General features: G+C 44.6%; 1 protein-coding gene across 9 annotated transcripts in view; it reads left to right on the top strand.

Moving 5' to 3' along the window:
- Positions 1–19862, top strand: part of LOC118504356 — a 148113-nt gene that overhangs the window by 52372 nt on the left and 75879 nt on the right. For 7 of the 9 annotated variants that reach the window (XM_036038747.1, XM_036038745.1, XM_036038748.1 and 4 more), the window contains 6 exons: positions 58–476; positions 547–963; positions 1040–1176; positions 1623–1772; positions 1866–2051; positions 2223–2296. In XM_036038747.1, the coding sequence (XP_035894640.1) occupies positions 58–476; positions 547–963; positions 1040–1176; positions 1623–1772; positions 1866–2051; positions 2223–2296 (1383 nt within the window). Of the gene's footprint in view, positions 1–57; positions 477–546; positions 964–1039; positions 1177–1622; positions 1773–1865; positions 2052–2222; positions 2327–19862 lie in introns of all 9 variants that reach the window. The other 2 variants (XM_036038749.1, XM_036038746.1) reach the window with 1 other exon arrangement.

The following is a 19862-nucleotide window of genomic DNA, read 5'->3' as shown; positions in this document are numbered from 1 at the left end:
AAGTAAGCGTGTACGGTTGCAAGTTATCATTACAATGAATAACAACCTTTTTTGCAGGTGCTCAACGACGACGGCGCAGCTCGCTCGCTCAGCTAACCGACATCCTGCGCGAATGGAGTGGCGGTGGCTCAAAACGTCAAAAAGCACCCTTAAATCGGCGCGAAACCCTAGCCGATCTGGCCCGCAGTTTACCCTGGAACAAAGCTACCACGGCCGATACGTACAACAATCAGAACAATTCGGGTCATGCACCACCGCTACGAAAGAGACGCGAATCGAGTGCGGATTCCGGTGTGAAAAGTTGGTCCTACCGGCGAGACTCACACGCATCCGACTTCCGGAAGGAGCGAGAGTGGGAACGCGATCGCGAAAAAGAACGAGAACGCGAAAAAGACCGGGAACGAGAGCGAGAGCGAGAACGCGAACGAGAAAGAGATCGTGATGATTACAACTATTCGGCAGATAATTGTCGAAATGTAAGTGCACGTGTTACCTGTGGCTTTTCATGAAAAATACTGACTTCTGAGCAATGCTACATTATTTCAGGGCTCACGTCGAAACTCCAACGACTCTAGCCGTGATCGATCTTCACGCCGTGACTCCACAATTGGAGGAACGGCAACACCACCGCCACCACCTAAAGTGGTTGGAGCTCAGCGAAAGCGTAAAGACTCGCTCGTTGTTGCGGAAATGCCAAACTTCCGGCAGGAGCAGCGTCCATCCACCAGCTCCACAGCGTCCGACTCGGGCCCGCTGTTTGTGGCGGTTGCGCACGTGGACAGTGCCTGTCAGGCTTTACCACCGCCCACCATAATCACAAGTTCGGTTACACCACCCGCGACCAGTCCCACCGCACAAAAGGGACGTCGTGATTCGACTACCCAGTGCGGCACAAAAATGACCCGCCGGGACTCGCGCGTCAGTCCCGAACGAGCCCAGCGGCTGTCGAAGCTTCAGCGTCAGGTGAGTTTATTATAGAAAGGGTCTCATCCCTTCCGTTTAACTTGGAGCACTTTTCTGAACTACTGTCTAATTTTAGGCTACTGCTTATGACGAATCGTGTTTGCCTCCGGGTGGCTGGAGTCGTAGAAGCTCCCAGCCTGCGCTCAGTCCGGATGGTGAAGGACCGGAACGACAGGCAAGAAGGGACAGCCTCAGTCCGGATAGCGCTTCTAGGTGGGTAACTTGCTTACTTCCAGAAAAAGGTCGGAAGCCATGTGTTTGGTTACATCATGTTAAAAATTTGACAAAAGAACATTTCATATTTTCTTTCGACAGGGTTAATTGTCAGACATATTTCAGTTTTTTACTGGTTTATCCAATTTATCATTTAAAATTTGACTTGTTTATTTAGTGTTTAGAATTTTTTAGAATTTGACTTTTGTAGAACTAAATGGAGACGCCCAGTCCTTTAGTACATGATGTTAATTTTTGAAAAAAAAAAACATTGCAGTCTCGCTAGCAAAACCTGCTGTTCAATAAGTTATTGATTTCCTAGGGATTTTTTGTGACATCAAACCAGACATTCGCATTCATATATTTTATTGAGTCATACAATTTTTTTTCTCAGATGTACTAAATTGTACTAAAATTCTGCTCTCTCTCTCTCTTTCTATGTTCAGAGGGCGCCGTGATTCGCGTTCCCATCTTTCACCGGACCGTAGCCACGAACGCGAAGGAAGCCCACGGCGCAGCCGCCGCCTTCGAAGACAATCATCATCAGCCGCCCGGCAGCCTCGCTCACCCGATTCCTCCAGCTGTTGTTCATCAAGGTAAAAGCTTTGCTGCCGCTTCTGTGACAGTACAAAAGCTTTCTGTTCGTGCTTTAGCTATAAAATCGTACTCATGCTTTCCGTTCACTATAGGGATGCTAGTCCTTGCGCCCGACCACCACCACCCACCGAAAGCACGGCTCGTCCGTCCATCCGTCGGCAGTCAACAACGGAGGAGATCCTGATTGCGCGTGGCTTTCGTCGTCAAAGCACAACCGAGGAGATGATACGCTGCCGCAACTTTCGCCGCCAAAGCTCGCAGAGCGATGACACCAGCCGGTAAGTACGCAGCCACATTCAAAATGGGACGAAAAGCTTCCGGTGCTTAAGCTTTTGGGTCGCAACTTTTCCTACTCGGTAGTGTGTTCTCGCTCACCAACTCGCTCTTTCTCTGTTCCACACATACACGTAAACTTACACATACTCTCTTGTGCTTGATTACCCACACAGCTATCGCGGCAGGCGAGACTCGAGCGCACAAATTATCGACGGCACCATCGGCACGATGACGGTGGAAACCACGAGTACGTTTTTCGATTCTAGTACACAAACAGGTATGATTAGTGTGTGTATGTGTGTGTTTGTGTGTGACCGTCTGTTCGTGTGTGTGTCTGTGTGAGTGAGTGGCCTGGTAGGCTCTAAAGCTAAACATATTCTCAGCTGAACTAGCCACTAGCTGATACTCATCAAGTGAATCGTCTCATTTCATGTGCACATTTGCTGTAGAATTGAGTTTGTGTGAGTAAAGCGGCTTACAGCGTACAGCGTAACACGCACTGCAAAGCAGGAAAATCGGTTGTTTACATTTCGTTCCGAAGGTTCTTTCCAACACCTACAGCAACAAGAAAAGGATCATCTCGATCTCGGTACCCCGACCGGTATCACTGCCCTGCTGTCGGGGGTTGCTTTATGTTGCTGTCCGTCCAAACTCTACTCCCCTCCACTCTCCCTTACATCCTTCTCTACTTACCTCTCACACTGCCACTCCACCGAGATTAGAGATTCAAAATGAATCCTCCACCGGTGCCGCAGGAAAAGGAAACCGGAGCTTGGGACTGCATAATGAATGAAACTGCCGCTGCTCCGGTGGAGACTTTTTGCCTGCGTCATTCATCTGTCATGTCACACCGGCAGACGGATGGAAAAGTGAGGTCGGATCCTTTTTCCAACCATCTCGCCCCAACCCGCCGTCCGCCGACTCACCTATCGCTTACTCGTTAATCCAGCAAGCGAAGCACTTAGGGCTAGCCCAGTGGATTACAAAACTACCGACACAAAATATTTTCCACCCGTCCAGTACCTGACGAACTCCACTCCGCATTCTGCATGATGAAGGAAAAATGATTTATCTCATTGACCAACCACGAACCGTGGATCCGGAGGTTCCGTTCCGGAAGCGGGCGTGTCATGTGATGGAAATGGATGTCTCCGGGAGTGAATTGGGAGGGTGAGCGCTGGGAATGATTGTAAATAATTATTGCCCAGCGCGTTGGCCGCTGGAATCATCCGTTGAAACGATTGGATATAATTAATAGAGCATAGTGACAAGAGTTTTAAATGGTTCATCCCTTAGGCACTGCTGAAAAGTGGATGGCAGCATCCATTGCTGTATTAAGCGAGTGAGTGAAATTTCATAATTGGGAGGTCTCTTGGTACAACGCTTTGTTAGCTATGATAATATTTTTGAGACTTCTTTTTTCGGTGAATCTGTTTTTGAGTGGAAGCAAATTCATTGGATGTAAATGGGAGCGATAAATCTCTCGTCGTTGTAGCTGAATGTGACTGATGAAAAAAATTAAACGATACTTTAATTTGGACGGTTTATGAAAACATTTTACTGGGGGATATGGCGAAATACTAAAATTTAAACATTCGTAAAATAAATGAAACAATTTTATAAAAGACGAACTGACAAAATTGCAAAAGAAAAAACGAAAATTTCTCTTTCTTACGATTTTTTTATTTATAGCTCTTTGCTCAGTTTATAACATAATTACATCTTACTACCAAGAACAACTTTTACACGTAACAGCTACGTTATCCATTCGTAGCTGGATCTTTTGTGTTTAACACGAAAACACGACCAAAAAGACTGCCATTAAACACGGCATTACATTTTCTGAATTTACGCATCACTTACCAATTTCTTCAAAGAACTGCACTTAAAGCAAATATTTTCGTTTGAACCAACTTGCAGCACGAAGGTTGGCTTACTTTCAAAGATATCTTACCTTTTTTTGTAATGAGAAGGTTCGGACAAAATGAAAATCTTAAACTTAACAAAAGAATACGCAGAAACAGCACAAAACAAAAATAAAACACAAACCCCAAGGAAAACAATGCTCCATCCTGCGTGCAACGTGCCGCGTTCGGAGATTCGCTCGTCCTTTCTCGCTCTCGCTTCTTTCACTTCAATCGTAGCGTAAACTTTAGCTGAATTTGACAAGGCGTGATAAGGAATGGCGTGCACGTGAAAAGCGAAATAAATGATGTTTCCTTGGAACGAGAACTCGTCCCCCTCGTCCGTGCGCCCAACAGACCCAAGCCAACTGAAACATCTTTGGCCTTTTTCCAACCAGCTGCTCACCGTCAACTGACCGATGCGGGAGATTTTTGCTGAATGAGTTAAACTTCAAAGGAAGCTCCAAGAACTCCACAGTACCAAGTTAAACTGAAGCAATTAGCCTTACCTTTGCCGTTTGTACAATGGCTTGCTGGAAGTTTGTTAGTGATAAACTAGCGTTCGTTTTGCTGGGTTTGTTTCGATGGTCAAAACGGTGACGATGTGAAGCAAGATTCTTCGCAGCACCTGCAGCAACGGTGACAGTTATCATGAGCACGACTACACCCCTGATACCGGAAATCTGCTAGCAGAACGATAGCTTTCTTTTTTTCGCTCCCTTGAATCTTTTACGCGTCTTCTAGCTTTCCGCTAGAGACGAAGCCGGAAGACACGGACGAGGTTCCTGTTCGGAGCAGGACCGATGGGTTTCGAATATCGTACGTCCGATCCGTGCCACTCGCAGTCGCGGGTGTTATCTGATGCAGCTAATTAAATTTTACGAATGACCTGGCGCCCCCATCTCGGCCACGATTTGCGACAGCAGTGACAAAGACAGGTGAATTGTTGTGTGGCTTATCCCTTGGTATGTCCGTACAGATACGTACGGTTCAGGCGTGCTCGAGGTGCAAAGCGTAAGTATTCGTCGCTGGATACGGGTGTCGGAAGGTTTCTAAGCCTAACCCTTGCACACACGGGGTCAGAAGGTTTTTCAAGCACGTACCGAACGTACAGCTCGTGTATTACGTCGTTGAATGTTGCCGGTGAGCAAGGTAAGGTCAAGCGAAACGAGAACTGCCATCTACAGTGGTAGTGCTATCACTATCCTTTAAGCTATTGCTTCAATAAATACGATTAATGAAATTGAAGTACTATGGATGAGAAGGTGCCACATAATTTTTTTTTATAATTTCAATAGATCCATCGATCTGCTTCTAATTTTCTAAACCCTAATTTCCTTCAAATTACGCATATTCAAAGACAATAGTGTGATTTCACCTTTCGCAGTTCAAATCTACTTTAGCCTCTTAAAATAAAGTGCGTTGTTGCACTTTGTCACTTGTTGCCAAAACATGTCACTTGTCACTTTGTCAAACTTTAAATGTGCCCTACACTGGTTTTATTCCCAATGTGACGCAGTTTTCTAATTTTAAATTCTTGTAAAGAGCTAATTAAAAACTCCATTACCAAAATACAATTGCTTGTGTCGTTTGCAACAATTTGCGACTCATTCGCACAAAACATGACGCAACTAGATATAAATATTTTGCTAAATGTATTATTTATAGTGGACTATTTACTACTGAATTCTATTTCCGATGAGTCAAAATGTTACCAAATTCAGCATCGCCTCACGTTCCACGTACAACGCCTTAAACCAAATGCAAACGTCCCATGCAGGGTTTGCTTTTTCTACAATTGAAAGCTGCTCACCAGACCTACTTATCACCAAGGATTCATAGCGTCGTCATCCGCATCATGCAAAATCGATCTTGTTATTGGTTCCCGCAACCCAACAGCAACGATTTTCCACCCACGGGTAACTGCTTCTCGCTTAAACATAACAAATACACCTTCGAAAGTTGTTGCGCACGCGTTTCACTTTTCCGAGCCCCGATTCTCGTCTCGTATTTGCTTTTTCTTCCCAGTATTCTTCCATCCCGCCTGGTAGTAGTATTTACATTTGCTGTTTCCTACGTCAAGCATTATCAGACCCAAAATTAGAAATGCTTTTCATTCATCCGTCCTCCTACAGCACAACACAATTATACCCCTCTTCTACGATTTACGAAGATTGTGGTCGTATCGTATCCTGGCAGTCATACTTACCCTGCCCTGGAAGTGGGGCCACGTGTGCCTCTCTTCCATGTCTATCCCGCGAAGAAAACATTGCTGGTGCGTAGGATTTAAATTTTATGAATGAAAATATTGTTCAGACCGAGCAGTGGGAAAGATGAGCCAGAAATAGCTGATGCGGTAACTCTCGCTTTTAATCAAAATAACTCTTAACATTTTGTGAACGAGCGGACGAAGATGGGCTTCAAATTATCACTACTAAAAGTCAACGTGGTAAACAAGCGTACCAAGTTTGTACAATTTTCAATACGGAATTTCAACAGCACGATGGCAGGCCCTTTCCATCAGGCTTAGCGTTTAAGGTGGTTCAATGTTCAACAAATAGAACCATTGTATGTGTCAATTGCACGATTTGCGCCCACCCATCCCAAGCTCCCGTAGCGCTCAGACACGTGGCGCAAACACGATCTCACCTCGGTGAACATGAAATGAGCTGAAAACGTACGCGAACGGGCAACTAATGTGCTTAATTCATTCCGTCCTGTATCGTAAGCAGTTTAAAAACATAGGTCTGATTTCTATTGGATTTACTGCACGATGAAAACAGGGGGAAAAGAAGGCAAACAGTGGACAACGCGAACGCTCAACACCCACGTGCTTTTGCAACACTTTTTGGGCAGCTGAGCGAGAAGCGGGAACAAAATTTTAATTCCTTTCGGCATCGAATATTTTACCATCTTCACTTCACCTCGGGACGAGTGAACGGTGTCTTTGCGACCCGTACATCCGCGGGTGAATGGTGAACTGAAAGTTTAAGATACTGTTTCACGTAAATCTGATTTGCATACCAATGAGCTGAGATGATCGCATCAACGGTGGTCGCGTGAGCAGGTTCCGCGGGAAGAAAGGTTTCTTTAAGCAGGGACAATGTGCTTAAAATTGTTTCACAAGTATCACCCTTGGCCGAAGTGAAGTGCCTAGACCCAGTTTCCGTGACGATGGTGCGACAGTAATTTAATGGGGAAAATTTGTTTGGAAGCAATTTTCAAATCCGCACTTGATGAATCGTCCTCGTAACGTTTTGAAAGGGAAGTGAATGAAATAATTACTGGAAAAATTACAGTGTATGTGTGTGTTTCTGTGTGTGTGAGTTCTTGGAAGAGTTGTGCGGAAATCAGTTTTCCCAGCGTGTTCCAGAGCATACAGATTTTTAATTGTTGACATATTTCTGTCAATTAAAGCTGAGATGTGTGCAGTGGGCACATAGCAAACTCTGTGGATAATTTTACCAAAACACGCCTTAGTACGTAACTTGTTCTAAGTTGAAAATATTGACAAACATGTCCAAAATGAAAACATATTAAACTTAAGCACTTATTCATCGGACTCTTACACAAATACTGTCCAAATTATAGGCCTTTTTGGCAACTTAGCACAACTACTTACCACTTTCCAAATAATAAAAATGGTAAAGCACACCCAATCCAAAAACCCCTTCGAACCGTTTTGCACCGTTTTCACAGACATTATGAGACACACTTTCTTCCTTCGGTGCTTCATAATCGCTTAATCTGTTACCGTTTTTCAGCTGCATCCCGGAATAAACTCGGTGTTGCTTTCCCGCTGTCCGGTACCGTATACTACCGGCAGCAGCCAACCAAGGTAAAATGGGCTCCTAAATTTGCTGTCACCAGCCTAAAAGTCATTGAATAACATCCCTTTTTGGTGGCCAAGGCCACCCGCCAAAAAGGGGACTCGCACGGGCTCCGTCCGTAATTCCGGCCAAATTCGTCCAACCTCATAACAACCCCTTTACGTACGGCCGGCTACAACGAACTCAATCGAAAATCGCATAAAATCACGTTTTCCTTCACTCTTCACCTCAACCGTCCTTTAATATTGGTGTTCAAAGTGTCCCTAATGTCATCTCGCCACAAACGCACAAAAAAACAATAACGGCACAAGAACTAGCTACACAAGCAAACAGGAAGAATATCAAGAACTCCTCGTGCCTTCTGCACCCCTTCACCACCGGTATAAAATCAACGGGATATTGAAAGGATACCCCGTTCCACCCAGCCCGAAGTATAGTGAAGCGAAAAAAAGGGACAGCTTTTTGATTTCGAGCGTTCACCACCGCTGTTATCGATATTTGGGACCAGTTTTGGCACGCACACTTTCCAAACCTTCGGTGGATTAAAAATGTCTTGCTCAAAACATTCAGTGAGACAGCTCACCTGCAGCAGTAGCAGCAACATGCTGTAGCCTCGAAAGTTGCCCGACTTCGCAAAGAATGCCCCAGTCATTTTATGGCGAAAGCAACAAGACTGTCGCACCCGAAAAGAGAGAAACGGATAAATTTTTTTCCGATCGACAAAGAGAAGCTTGGGGAATTTCGGGTAAGGTGGAAGGCATTGAAAGTGCTGCTACAAGTTGATCCTTTTTGTATAGTAAAACGTGGCCGAAGAATAGAAACCACTCGCACTCGTCTCCTCGCCAGCTTTTTGTTCGTATCAAACGGAGCGAAATTTGTTATTTTTGATCGGTGGTACGTTTTTTGTCGGTTTCGGTGCTTTTTGCATTCCTTCGACGAAATTTAAGCCCTTTTTACGATCTTCAGTCACGCACAGAAACACTTCCACCGGCACCAAAATCAAACATCGGTAGTCGTCCCCATTCTGGCGTTTACTTCTTGTTTTTTTTTTTTTTTTGCTATACAATTTTCCGAATGCCGAAACGATCGCCATAAGATGTAAAAGTGTGCGTGTGCAAGTGCTCAGAGCTTCTTATGGATGATTTATTTGCCTTTTTGGCCATCAAAAGCGTATGGCATAAGCGTGGTGGCGCTATGGAAAACTAAAGAAAGAGCCATTTTGCTTTTCTTACTGTGCTTTGGGGTGCACAAAAGGAGGTGTGTTTGTACGACTCGAAATTCAACAAGTTAGATTTCGGGTCAGCGTTCATACGAAAGTTGTGGGAAATGTGTCGTTTTATCATAAGCTTATAGTAGATGAGTTTTTTTAACATTATTTTATACTTATATCCATTTTATCCGGTATACCGGGCCTAATTAATTTTTGGGGAGAAATACTACAAACAAAAAACGAGTAAACGCGGACCAAAACCGAACCACTCTAAAAACGCTACCAGAAACTGACCCTATCTTGCATGGAAATTGCTCCTCGACTTGCCTTCAGAGTTGAAATGTGGCCGTCCCGCTTCCGTTCATTCAATTTAATGCCTCGTTAAACGGTGCTTCATAAATTATGGTTGGTAAAGACAATAAATTTTGATGCATGTTCATTGCCATACTCATCCGCCAGTCGCAGACTGGTGGCACCACAGTGGATAACAGCCTGAAATTTGTTCCACATTTCTACCGGTTTTTCTTCTAGCCGTTTCGTGCCGGTAAAACCGAGCGTACAGTTGAAGCATTTTTCATGATGCACTTTCATTATAATTGCACTTGAAGCAACAGAGCGCGAAGCACAGGTATGGGTTGAAACTCGTTCGCTGAAAGGTAAACGAGTTTCTATGCGTGAATTAACTTAGCAAAACTTGAACTTTTTCTTGTCGCAATGCATACTCTTGCAACAAAACACGTACCGAAACAATATCTGCAAGAATACAAGCACAGTGAGTCGCTTTTTTCTGCAAAGCTGATTCAAGCGCATGTCCTTGAAAGGATTAAAAACACACCTGACTCAGCAGATGACAGAGAGAAAAATTTAGACCCGAGATAAGAATAATTTTTGCAAACACCTTCTGTCCTCTCATTTTTTACGAAACCTACCATCCGACGCCTCTTAGCATATTGACCGTCTCAAACGTTGCCCGCACAAAAAACATCTCTCCAAGGCAAATGGTGATGAATAAATCATCGTCCTCCAACCTTTATCGACCAGCTAACAGCATTTGGTTTGGATTTTTTTTTCTTCTTCTTCTAAATCAACCTCTTTCTATCCCTCTCGCGAGACTTTCTTCTGCCAATCATACTCCCCAAAGAAGTGTCCCATTTCATTACCACTTTCCCGGAACAAATAGCTTCCAGTGGGACGTAAGTTCAGCGATTCACTTTTTATCGATCCCACTGAACGTGGGACGTAAGTTCAGCGATTCACTTTTTATCGATCCCACTGAAAGATCCTTCCACCAGCTGGAGTGATTCTAGAACCTTTTTCCTCATGTTGGGCAGCATAATATCGTTGCGTGTTATCGGTTGTATCGTTGCAGTTTTTGGCGTCCTTTTTTTTTTTGTTTTGCTCTTCCAGTACAAGTCAAGTATTCGCTCGTACATGCTCCTTCACATGGTGGCGATGGTGGGGTGACTTTTACCACCACCAGTATCTCGTAAATTTGCCACCGCAAGCTTCCTCGCAAGCTGCACCACACAAAACACCAGGCGTCTCCATCGCCCATTAGTTACGATTCATGGTCACTAAATTTGATGAGCTGGGCTGTTTCGGCAGCAGGGTTCGGTGTCACAAGCGCTACTTTGAATGATTCGATATTTCTTTCTCATCATTCTCAGCTCGAAGGGTTTGGCTTAACGTTTTAATGCGTTTCCATCGCTTCAGTGAAAGTGTTGTCATTATTCAGTGGAGTATTTTTTTTTTCGCCTTCTTCACTGTTGTCTACTGCCGTGTCGATGCGCAGCACTCTCTCATTCACCCGGAACTTCATTGCATCATTGTGCTATTGTTTGTGACACTTGCGCAAGCACGGCGGCTGACGAGCGTCAACCTCCTGGTACCCGTGTTGCGGAGTCCATCCGGGCTACCACTGAAGGGTGCCAACAAAAAACGTCCATAAACGATGTTTAATGATGTAGAAAAGATTGCAAACCGGACATCGACCGGAAGGGACGTTTATACCCCGAAACGTGAACAGCTTTATGCCATAGTCATCTTCAGCGCTTGCATGTTTATATACACAAAGCCTATCGCAAAATACACGGCTGGAACGGTTTCATTTCCCGTTCCCATCTTCCTCGTTTTTTTCCCTTGAAACAATGAGATTTATAAGAAAAACTCAACTCACTCCAACTTGCACAATGTAATGAGCGATGCGGATGACCAAAAAAAGCGACAAAATAGCAAGCTTTCTCTTAACGCTCAACGCTGCAAGTCGCCGTACTACGCACCGGCAAGTTTATAGCGCTCGTCCGTAATTAGATCAAACTGTCCCTTTACTCCAGCGAGCACAAAACGACAAGGACACACTTATCGGTTTGACCCTTCTGTGGATCCGGCCATGGCGAAATGTTGCTGCGCAAAGAAAGACAGGATGGGAAACGGTGTTTTCCGGTTGGTTAAAAACTTTCACTTCCTGCCTGTTTTTGGTGCTTCGGACCAGCTAAGGTGGTTGGTTGGTGATATTTTTGGTCTTTATCCAAAATGTGCGCTATTTTTACCCAACCGGCGGTGTTGGTGGGAAAAGAAAACAAACAGAAAAATGAAAGGAAGTTTTCTATATTTTTTTTTGTTTTGTTGGTTTGGTTTTGAATGTTTCTCAATGTTATGCTCCCGTTTTGATAAAAACACCTGATTCCATTGGAGAACTCATCGCATCCGGAAACCGTGGTGCTTATATTGAACCTCTCTCGGAGTATCTTGGGCTGGCGGAAGTTTTGCGAGCAGCGTTTCCGGTTACACTGGACCAAACTTGCTTGCTTGCTGCCTTCCCGGTAAGGCTTATTAGCGATATTTTAAGCAGATTCACAACACGAAGATACAATTTAGGAATAAATTCATCTTAACATTATACTTCGGCTGGCACTCTTTTGTTTGCGTTCGTGCAGTTGAATAAGATACATACAGGATAGACTGCTCGCTAACTTGTAGCTCTTAAATTATGGATAACTTTATAGCACCGTAGCCGTTAATGTGTGGCGGAAGCAATGTTCAATTTAAACTTTGTGATGCGATGGAAAATGATCCCTCTTTTTCCGTGCTGCTTGTGGAAAATTTACTCGCACTTTTGGTGGTTGTTTCTTTTTTTTTGCTCTCCACCATGGAAAAATAGTTAGCATCGCCTTCCTCAAACCGATTCCTTAGACTGCGTTGGATGCTTTATGTAAATTATCCGAGCTCGTTGTTGAAAGCTGCTGTATGACACGTGAAACTTGACACTTGTTTTTGTGTTATGAGTTATTTGCTGCACTCGCGCACTCTTCTGATGGGTATGGCAGATTTTTATGGAATCTGATATAAACCACGTTTTGGTTTGCACTAAATTTGGCAAAATATTCTTGAAAAGTACGCTATAACACAATTCGGATAGCAAAGAAGCAAAATCGATAAAGCAGGATAACTTGTTAGATGTTTAATTATAGTACCACTAACGTCTGCTTCCTTTCTATTTAGAGACTTCTGCTTGGCTAAAAAGTCATCTAAATCATGATTTTTTGTACTTTTTGTTGAATTTGGATTCCAGTGAGTCGCTTACATCAGCTATGCTATAATTTCCTCTTTTCTTAAAAGACATTTTCCTTAAACCATATCAATACTTTCAAAACGGAATACAATAAAAATGAATAAGGGCATTAGCGTAACAAAACAAACTTTTTTTATTTCCTAAATCTGGAACAAAAATATACTCAAAATATTATCAAAACTGTGAAGCATTTAATTTCAAAATTAGCCTTAATGAGCACTTATGATAGCAGCTACATACAAGTTCCCGGAAAGATCGAAATCAAGCGTAGCCCAATATGTTACGATGGTATGGTTGAAAGATAAAATTGTATCGCTATGTTGCAACTCACATATTACTAGCGAACGACAATGTTTCGTCCAGATAGGACATTGACTTTCCCCTACGTACTGCCATGCCAAGTCCAAACGTCTGGCGTATCCCATAGTTTGCCATTGACTCGAACTTGAACAAACGTGTTCCATGTTCACCTTGGTGCAACCGAGGTGTGATGGTACATGCTTTCGTTTTGTAGCCTTTTTTCTCCTCTTCACACTCACACAATGAACCGTAGTAGTGGCATAGACAGCAGTAGCAAGAGAAAAATCCAAGTGATCGGGAGCGTGTAGCACATCCGTACGGGCAACAGGCAGACAGACAATCCCAAATGGAGACGCCTGGTACGGTGTACGCCAACAGGGAAGCTACACTTTACGGTGCGCATACACACAATAGGGTTCATATTACGCATTGATGAAGACAAATGGCACCATACCGTGGATCACTTACCATTTCACCTCACCTTTTCCCCCCACTCACACCCGCTTTGCCACATTTGCGATGGGAGCGGGAGTGGTTGTACCTAATTGAACATCACTCATTTATGTAGGGCCGTATTATTGCCATGGTACGACGACGCATGCTACCGTGCCGGTACGTTAGCCAAGCGAAAGATGATCTTTTATCGTACTGCTGACGGTTTTCCAAGAATGATACATTACATTGACTTGCCATCCCCTCGCAACACGAAGCCCCTATTGCGAAAAAGCACTCGAAAGCAATGTGCACAGCCAATCGTACAATCGACGAACCATCCGCAGCAAACGAGCCCGCCTCATGCATGCTCTCGAAAACCAATCGTTACGAATTCAATTTATTGAAAGCAACGCGAAGCAACGAACTTTCAGCACTCGAGCAAACACGAGGTGCATTGGGGCCCTCAACCCAGGGAAGCCTTGGAGCATCGTGCAGCAAAGGCTAGCGGAACCGTAAACATAAAAATCATTACCATTCTTCCACTTTCCGTCCACTTAATGGTGCATGATTCGGAAGGAATGCTGCGTTCCATCGCCGATTCATTTTATCTGCCCACCGATTGCGAGTCTCGCGGTCCAGTCTTCCATGAAAATCAGGCTCCAGTATAGTCCGAAACACAAATCAAACGCGTGAAGCTCTCTTACTACGCTTTGCTTTGCTCTTTACGCAGCTCGCTTCAGAAACGCTTCCCGACCGCTGGCGTTAATACCCTGCGTATCCGTCGCACCGATGGCCTCTTTCGTTTGAGTAATCGATCGTATTTAGTTTCCAATTTCATTCAAATGGCATAGCCAACAATCGCGCTGCTTTCCGTCTATCTGCTCCTCAACCACATGCACACCACCCCGCTTTTTCCATAGGACCTTCACCGATCATTCACTTTACGAAAATCGTTTTTGGTCCCATCCCCGTACCCCGTGTTGTGTGCAGTGACACTCAGTGTGCCTCCCAGCGCACGGGCCGCGCACTCTTGTGTTTCGGTCGATCAAACGAAAAACATCGTAAATCGTAGGTCGCAGCTTCGGCCACTTTACGCCCTGTCCTCATCAATTTTCCGTCATTCTTCTTCCTTGGGGGCAATGGTGGCCCATTTGCCCCCAAACCGGTGGAAGGTACTGTCGGGCGAAGAAATATGCTCGATGGGAGGATTTTTATTGCACGTCGGGAAGCGTCTTCTTCGCCAGACGCCAAGGGAGAGAGGCCGGTTCGGCGTTCCGAAAATTAATGCCACTGCCATTTGCAGGCGCCAGCAGAGCTAAAGTGGAATCATCAGTTGGTCATGAATGAGAAACGAGAAGTCGATGGCACTATTGACGTTGCAGAGTGATGGCAAGGGCTCCGAAAAGGATGAACCTGGGGTAGAGGAAAAGGAAAGTATGGTATTAGTAAGCCTTTAGGCAGCGCAAGTAGGCGCTATCAACTTGTAACTTTTCTTCTTTCACCAAAGGCTCTTAAACGCAGGAGAGGATGCTTGATTATCGTTTCAAAATGGATTTCAAAATTTAAATTGAACTGTAAAATCTGTAACATCTGTATATTTATTGAGCTCTGCTCTTTTACTGCAAAGATGTACCTTGTTGGACCAACAACGTCAAGTAGCTTCTGTGTCTTAGAAGAAGTGGTTGTTCCCATCGAAAACAGTTCAAAACAACAAAACGTACGAGTGTGCGCGCACGGAAGAAACCATACCTAGCCCCAAATTGAGGACAAGCTAAAAAAAAACAAATTAACAGCGGAAGTGTATCAGAACACACAAAAAAAAGAAAAAAAAACCATCCAGCAACAGCTAGACGAAATCTACCACCTGTGAACAACCAAGAATTGGTGAGCTACTCACACATCCAGTGAGCCGATGAGACAAGATGAGTTTGATGAGCTTCCAGCGCGCTCATCATTGAAAATAAACTTACAATTTCGTGTCCTATTAGACCTGGCGGTCCACTTTCACATTTTCTCTCACACACACAAATACTCTCACAGACTTCCAGTTCGTACTGTCATGTTTACTGAACACTCAGCTCTCACGCACTTGGTTCCCAGTAATATTGGGAGCGTGTTGTTAAGCTTTTCGCTCGCGCTCTCTATTCTTCTCCCTGCGTGGGACAAACTTTCACACAAACAACCATCCGGAAAACGGCTGGCTCCTTTGCACACCCGCGCGTACGTTCGGGATTTTAACTTGTTGGACTCCGGCACGGGCAAGACGCTGCTGGTTGGAAAGCACGAACCCAAATCATGACTGCGGAGGGGCTGTGTAGAGTTCTGGATGTTCGGGGTATTTCGGTAACCGAATTAACGGCGCTCACGCAATCAAACTCACCCACACACCCGCAACAAAGTGAGATATGCTTCTTTCAGTTTACTCCCCTAAACGGGTGTAAAAGGACACAATGCGGGGACCTCACGCGCAGGAGGAAGCTCACCCCGAAAACCAGAGCAGGGAAAACACGAAAACTGCGACACATATACAAACATACACAAACATACACACAAACACATACAGGGAGCTGAACCTTTGTCGGAAGCTCGCGGTGGCTTCTTTAGTACCCGAGCCGAACACGATCGGGTCAGTTATCTCTGAGACGTCCGCCGATACGCAGTGCTGAACGGTCTGGCTGTCTGCGAACGCTGCTGTGTCTTGCTTTTTTCGGTGGAAAAAGGTTTCCCAATTCCTGCGAGGGCTCGGTACGTGGGAAACCAGCCCCTTTCGGGTGGTCGGGAAGGTGTGTGTAGTTTTGTGCGAAGAAGAGCGAGCAAGAGAGATCAAGAGATTTTTGCATAAGTGTGCGGGAGGATACGTGATGTGTATGTGCGAGTGTGTGTTTGTGTGCATGTAAGAACAGCAGCAAACGATTTGGAAGAAAATTAGGCAACAATCAGTGGGAAACACTTTACATAAGAGTACTACGAACATACTCTGGAGCTATCTGTGAGTTTGTGTTTGTATGTGCGAGGATAAGGAAACGTAAAGACTCAACACCAATCTCTTACAGAAGTTAGTGATTGTCGATGGTATGAAGTGGCGTTAAAAACAGCTGGCAAGTATTTTCCTCCTTGCCCGTCTTACTCCACCTCTCGGTACACCTCATTTGTCCAAAATCAGCAGTTTCATGCTCGAATGCCTTCTGTCATTGTCATCCCTCAATGCTAAAACCTTTTCTTTTACTGACGCATAAGTGTAAACAGCCTTGACTATCTCATTTGTTTCCCAAATCTTTACCCTTCTGTGTGTCCACCTTCATCCCTCTTTTGGGGAAAATTGTGTGAAGCAATGCGAAACGGAAAGTTTGCAACAGCGCAGCACTAACGACATCATACGGTGTGCAAGTGAATACTGGGCCAAATGGACAGACCGTCTTCCGTCTGTGCAAAAACGCCAAAGTTCTGCCAGAGGGGTTCAACTTTTTGCTTCACTCGGTGCAAGTGGAATCCCTCTATTGACTTACTTTCTGCCGGAGTAAATAGAAGACTCTCGGGAGGACATGGGCACACATGCACACACAAAAAAAAACAAGAATGCCATACGAACTTCTGCCTCTCTGCTTACGCTCGGCAAACAACGCCAGTTTACCCCGAACAGGCCTCACTAACTCGCAAACGGAAATGAATCCTTGGAAGTGATTTATATTTGTTCTTCTCATACAGCAGTCTTGTTTTTAACAAGCTTTTGATTGTAGTTAATCTCTTTTCAAATTATTCATTTAACCATCTTCGAAATTCTCTTGCCCCGCCGTGCTTAGTCCTCGCTAGTCTAAAATTCAAATCATTTCATCATTACTACGTGTGCTGTGCGCTTACATTCCTCGTGACCAACCGGAACGGAACGCTTCCAACAATGACTGTATAGTTATAGTGCCAAGCTAATCTGAGCGCTTCGAAAGTGAGTTTTTTTTTGTGTTATTGTGTTTCCTACGGCGCTCGGTATCAGTGCGTGTTGTGTCCGGGAAAAAGTGGGTGCGTTTTGTTGTGTCCAGAAGAAAAGGAAAACCCCAGAAGAGGTGCCGCTTGCGTGCGTAGCTAATTGATACTTAACGAGGCACCAGCGATAGGTGAAAGCGAGCAGTAGCATCATACGGGAAGCCATCATCAACGGGCGGGCAAAAGTTCCCCAAGAACAGCAAAGTTGACACTTTCGCTTAGTGCTTAGCGCGCGTCCCTCCTAGCGGAAGGCTTACTGGACGGTTCTTTTAGACGTCCGGAACCGATGCAAAGCCAACGAACGATCAGTGTCTGCACGGCAGAAACACAGGTACGGTTATTGCTTGTGGTGTGCACCAATAAGGACAGGTTGTTCATAAAAAGGTTCATTATACTGCAGCACGTTTTGTAAGCTATATTTTAATTAAACTGATAACTTATTGCACAATATTAGAATCGATCAATTTACATCAAAGGTGGAACGTTTCAACTTAGTCATAATTTACACTTGTTTTTACTTTGTTAAGAATTTATCCCCGTGGAGGCTTGCAATCGAACTATACGGACTTTAATGAATATTTTTGCATCGTTTCGGTCGGCTTGACATCGAAATATTCACCTTCAAAGCTGATCGTTTAGTGTTTCAGAGAACTTTTTTTTATTTTTTACGCATTTTACCTATTTATATTGTTACAGCAGTGATTGTGTTGCACGATCACACGTCACAAAACGGTTGATTTTATCGCTACACGCCGAATTCTATTTGCCCTTTGCTTTTCACTCCATATTAATTCCATTTCCGCGCTGACGCTCCCACTACTGGTAACAAGTTTGCAACATTTGTGCGACAAATATTCACAGGAACGTGTGGTGCGTTTGCGTGTGAACGTAAGTGCATTATTTTGTTTTCCATCCACATGCCTTACAAGCGCCAAACAGCAAGCAATGGCAAAACTGGAAAGCAACAACAAAAAAACACACCAACGCACGTGCCAACGAAGCGTGAAAATGGGTACCATGGTAATGCCGAGATGAATCAGCAGAGCAGCCACTCGCAGGATGGGATGGCGTAGTCAAAGGAAATGGAAATGGGACGCCTTACCTTACCGTGCCATTCGTTCGCTTTTTTTTGCTCCAACTCCACGAAAAGAAAAGATGCCGACCGAAGATTGAACAGAAAAATAAATTAAAGAGATTCACACAATTGCCGGATGCCGGTGGAAATTGGCTCCCAGGAGGTTGGGGTGTGTTGAATGAAAATTGAAGAGAAATGGCTCATAATGATGCCGCACTCGGGTTTGCTGGTAGGGGCTGCCCTATGCCTGCCAACGAACTGCAATTCGAAAACACGGGGAAGAAGAGCTGGAAGAAAATGGTTGCGAAGGGGAAAATAATCAAAGAACAAAACAAAACCAAAACACCACTCGAATCGAGATTGCTTTATCCGATGGAGCAACTGGGAGCTTGAGGTTATATTTTCATTCTTTTTGTTTTGTCTGAAAGATCCATATTGCTCATATCAGAGATCAACTTCTGCTCGTATTCATTGCGTTTATGTAATCAAAAATTTCAAGATGAAACATTTATCATTGGAAAAACTAAAAATTGAGTGAGTGAAATTGCACAAACTTTCAACCAACAACGCCTTTGGCACTTCAATTAAGATTGCCCTCCCAAACATGACATAATAATTCTCGAACGGAGGTAAAGTACCGTGACAATCCCACTCAATCGCATCACCATGATATGCCAATACATTATGATACTATTGCTGCTGCACATAACACCCAACTGATATATAATGGGATACTGGATCGGCTGACATTTGCCGATGATGGAAAGGTAATGCGCGGGTGTATGAAGATGAATGTGAAACGAACAAACCGATGTCTTCAATCATTAGCAAACTGCACGGGGGAAAGCTGCTTTCGATCCCCAAAAGTTGTCACGCACGCCACCATGTTTACGTCACTCACCGTGAATCTTGAGCGGGTCGGTGACGAACGGTCGGCGGGAAATGCGAGAATGGAATTGTCATGCCACATATCGACACGCGTTCGACTGGCTTGAAACCTCATCCATCATCATCACCACGCGTCACTTTGCCCCCATACGGGGCTGCTGTGCCCTGCTTGTGCGATAGAAATTTGTTTCCCTTCTTCAACAGCGCGGGGTGGGAATTTTCACAGCGGGAAATACTAACAGCAGGGTACATAGCTACGAAATGGCCACCGGAGACCCCGAAGCAACCAAGCATAATCCTTAACTGAAAGCAAAAAAGCGAACATGCAAACAGAACCCTCTACGTAATCACCCGCATTCGCATGCTGCTTGACCAGTCGTGTGGCGAAAGCAAGCAAGCCAACCAACCTTCCTCAATCGGTACGATTGAGGTCAGAAGATAACACGCCCGATACGGAGGATTTCACCCGTTTCCCATTCCTTTGTGCCGGCCAGCTGGCTAATGGCCGCAAGAAATTGTTCGCCAAAGGCAACAACATCGTACTGAAGACATCGACGGCTTGTCAATTCGCTTGTTTGAATAATGGGAGCCGCATTATAACGAGCGGCAGCAGCATCTCTGC

This window comes from Anopheles stephensi, chromosome 2 (genome assembly GCF_013141755.1).
Source record: "Anopheles stephensi strain Indian chromosome 2, UCI_ANSTEP_V1.0, whole genome shotgun sequence".
Classification (NCBI taxonomy): domain Eukaryota; kingdom Metazoa; phylum Arthropoda; class Insecta; order Diptera; family Culicidae; genus Anopheles; species Anopheles stephensi.
Note: the sequence above shows the minus strand (reverse complement) of the source record. Positions and strands in the feature narration are given on the sequence as shown.